Source organism: Octopus bimaculoides, chromosome 23, assembly GCF_001194135.2.
Source record: "Octopus bimaculoides isolate UCB-OBI-ISO-001 chromosome 23, ASM119413v2, whole genome shotgun sequence".
Classification (NCBI taxonomy): domain Eukaryota; kingdom Metazoa; phylum Mollusca; class Cephalopoda; order Octopoda; family Octopodidae; genus Octopus; species Octopus bimaculoides.
The window spans coordinates 25,395,065-25,398,993 of record NC_069003.1 but is presented as its reverse complement, the minus strand read 5'-3'; the positions used below and the strand labels follow the sequence as shown (position 1 = coordinate 25,398,993).

General features: G+C 36.1%; 1 protein-coding gene across 1 annotated transcript in view; it reads right to left on the bottom strand.

Annotated features, from left to right (window-relative positions):
• LOC106883762 (monocarboxylate transporter 14) overlaps positions 1-2,967 on the bottom strand; it is a 15,657-nt gene extending 12,690 nt beyond the window's left edge. Inside the window, exons 1-2 of the mRNA XM_014934882.2 lie at positions 2,675-2,967; positions 678-895 (exon numbers count right to left, since the gene is read on the bottom strand). Of these exons, the coding sequence (XP_014790368.2) occupies positions 678-895; positions 2,675-2,862 (406 nt within the window). The 5' untranslated portion in view covers positions 2,863-2,967. The remainder of the gene's footprint in view (positions 1-677; positions 896-2,674) is intronic.
• Positions 2,968-3,929: the final 962 nt, after the last annotated feature.

Sequence of the window (3,929 nt, the reverse complement as noted above, 5' to 3'; positions counted from 1 at the left end):
TGTGTATATGTCTGTGTTTGGTCCCCCCAACATCGCTTGACAACCGATGCTGGTGTGTTTACATCCCCGTAACTTAGCAGTTTGGCAAAAGAGACTGATAGAATAAGTACTAGGCTTCTAAAGAATAAGTCCTGGGGTCAATTTGCTTGACTAAAGGCGTTGCTCCAGCATGGCCACAGTCAAATGACTGAAACAAGTAAAAGAATAAAAAGAGAGAGAGAGAGTACTTCTTGAATGCACCTTGTAGATATCCTAGGCTGCCTCCAGAGAAGAATAGCCATTAGAATAATAAGTAGGAAATCACTCACATGCTCTCTGCTCTCTTCTATCACCACCACAGTGGTCTTCTGTGTTCTTTACAAACTGGTTAGCTTCATGCCATCTCCACTCAACCACTTCTGACTCACTAGTTTCTTCTTTCTCCTCTTATCACCCTCAGACCCTTCATTAACCAGACCTTCTTCATAGAACACTAAACAATGAAATTCCCTCCCTGCACACATCTCTCCAGGTGCCATTGATATGCAACAGTTGAAGCTGAATATTATTAGCTGCACCAATCTCACTGGGCTCAGAAGGCCTGAGAAAGACTGTAGACACTGCCCCTTTATCCAGATGTCACAAATAACAACATTCTAAAATAAAAAATAAAACCCTATTAGTTAATGAATACGTACCTCCACAACCTAAAGTTGCAGTACATGCTGATGTTATCATGGCTGTCTCAGACTTTGTGGTTTTAAATTCTCTGATAAGGTAGATATATAGAATGCCGAGAGAGGAAGCAATGCCAAAACTCAACACATTGGTGTATAATATAGAAACATAAGCCAGATATTTGATAAAAGAGGAACATTTACTGGATGTATGACCCTCTGGTGTGCACTTTACTGTCCTGGAAATAGAGAAGAAAAGCATGTAGTAGTAGTATTAGCAGCTGTAGCAGCAGCAATAGTAGTAATTTTTATTGTAGTAGCAGTAGTAGTAGTAGTAGTGTGACAGTAGTACAAACACCTGTTTTAGTAGCAACATAAAATGTACTTTTATCATTTCAGTAGACTTACACCTGAGACAAGCTTTGTGCATTTGGTACGTACTGTTTTTTTTTTTTTTTTGTCTATGTTGTTTTCTACTGGAAAGAAAGTACTCTACTTAATAAGTGTGCTGTGCCTATTAACATTATTTTTTTCTATGTTGTGCCTATTTATGTGATTTTCTACACATTGTGCATGTTCTTAAGCTTACAACCAAATGTTAGCTGATAATTATGAAGGCACCAATATCAAAGAAATTAAAATGGCAATCAAGAAAACTTCCACACTTCCACAAATTTTAGGCTTCTCTTTGATTGAGGATCTCTTCTGAAGAATCATATCAATAACTCTTTAACATTCAGATTACTCTGTCAAATGTTATGCATATTTATCCCTGTTGTTCTAAATTAATTAATTATGCATTATCTTGTAGCTTCAAGATTTCAATGATATGATTGTTTATTTTTAGAATGACATTGTAGGCTAGGTGTGAGAGGCCACATCCAAGCAATTTGAACATAAAACAGGTAAAATATTTGGACTGGATATGGCTGGTTTAACATTTAATGTGTAACCAACAAAACAGCCCTCACAGAGTTAATTACTGACCGAGAGGCTCTCACAGTGCACAGGGTTAACTGCTAATTATGCAAAGCTTTGCATTAGATGGGATTAACATGTAACAAAGCTCTTGTCCGAGTTTCCTTGTAATCAATAAAGCTCTTGAGGTTAATTGGCAACCAAATAAATTCTACATCATACAGGGTTGAACAGTAACCAAAAACTCCCTATATTGCATAAGGTTATCTAGTAACCAACAAAAACCACACCAGATAGGGTTAATTGCTACACAACAGTTTGGTTGTACATTATCAATGACAAGGGTAGAGAATTATCAAATGTCACTCTCTGGTTGGGTTCACCTTATCAGTCACCATCAGAATCTACAAGCAGAAAAGGAGCCTGTATGTTGTTACTTTATCTGTGAGAAATAGCAGCTAAATTCTCTCAATTCATGCTCTTGGACAGTCTCTCAACTGGGGTCCATATGTCCCTTAGGTGTCCATAATGACCCTTGAGGGTCTATATAAGATTGTTAAAATTTATCTGCCATAAATTGGTTATACTTCTACAGTACACAAAATATTAAAATTTTTTTTTTTACAGTTCCTAATGATATTTAATTATAAAAATATGATAGGATTTTTTCATGTATATCGAGTGGCTATGGAAGTCCAGTTGAGTAAAATAAGAATCAAATTGGCCCAAAAATGGTTGAGAACCACTGTTCAAGAATGTAGAGAATTGGAGTCACATTAGACTAGGATGGTCACAACTGGAATGTCTTTGACTATAAGGCTGCTAAATCATGGCTTACCTGGACAGAAATAGACTGGAGAGAAGAGAATGTTTCCCAAACTATTGCACTGTATTCCATTTAATTCTCCACTGCATGTCACAGTTTGCAGTATGGTCTTCTGCAAATGGAGACATTGTATATCTGCAATGCTTCATCTGCAGGTCAAACCCAGTTCATACACTATCTACCTTAATGCCATAAGTCTATTCAACAAAAGCTACTCTGTGGCTACACAACAACATCATCAACAACAATAAAGAAAAATTAATATACTAATTACCTTGCAGGTTGATTAGCTGTAGCATTAAGATCTGATTCTCGATTAGTGCACTCATCTTCACAAAATCCAGGATTCACACCTTTCTGGGGACATGTCTCTGTAAAAACATCTGTTAGATTTCTCTTTTCTTCATCTGGTTTAGTATCTAGTAAGTTTACTTGGATAATGATTTCTTTATCTTTAGTCATTTTCAATCAGAACATTTATGGTTTATTTTATGAGTGATTTTATGTATGCATACGTTTGTGTGCCTGTATATAGTGGTGTCCTTTCACTTATGGTCTCCTTGAAGAAATATATGCAATATTTTCTTTTCCTGTGTCTTCTGTGTTTAAATATATATCTACCAGACCTTCCCAAAATTGTTCTCATGAAAAAAATATTTCTATAATATTCAGAAGCATGCTGAAAACCTGACTGTAAAATTCTCAGATTACATATAATGTCTACTAGCAACAAAAATGTCATCACAACCCTATCAGCAGATTCAGAATTGTTCATCAAATCAACAAGAGACCTCTAGAACTAATTTTTTCTTCCTTTTTTTTTATTTATTTATTTTTTTACCTAATTTTCTTTTCTTACTTTTATCTGAAACTGGCTTTTTTACTTGTTCCATAAATTTTAATTGGGAATTAACACGTTGAAAAGACATTTAATTGGTGAGTCCCATAACCATCGAGCCATTGAAGAAAAAGCTGAAGGCCCTACCTTTGTTAAAGTATATCTAAGATAATTAGCTTTGATGACCCCATCTTATCTCAACCAAGCCTGTATAAAGAGTTGACCTCACTCTAGGAGCTGTGACAATGACACTGCCCTTCCATGATTGATGAGAATAATGATGTAATTTGGCAAAAAATGACAGCAGTAAAAATGTGGTTGGTTAGGGAATTGCAGAGGGTTGATGTTCGTAGAAGAAAGGACTGGTTGTTGTGGGTTAATGTGAGATTGTATTAGGAAGGTGTGTGGCTTAGTGGTTAGGGGATTCAGCTCATGATTACAAAGTCATGAGTTCAATTCTTGGGGGTGCATTGTGTCCTTGAGCAAGACATTTTATTTTACGTTGCTCCAGTCCACTCAGCTGGCAAAAATGAGTAATACCTGTACTTTAAAAGGCTAGCTTTATCACACTGTGTCATGCTGAATCTCCCTAAAAACTATGTTAAGAGTATGCATGTCAGTGGAGTACTCAGCTACTTGCATGTTAATTTCATGAGCACACTGTTCCTTTGATCAGATCAACTGGAACCCT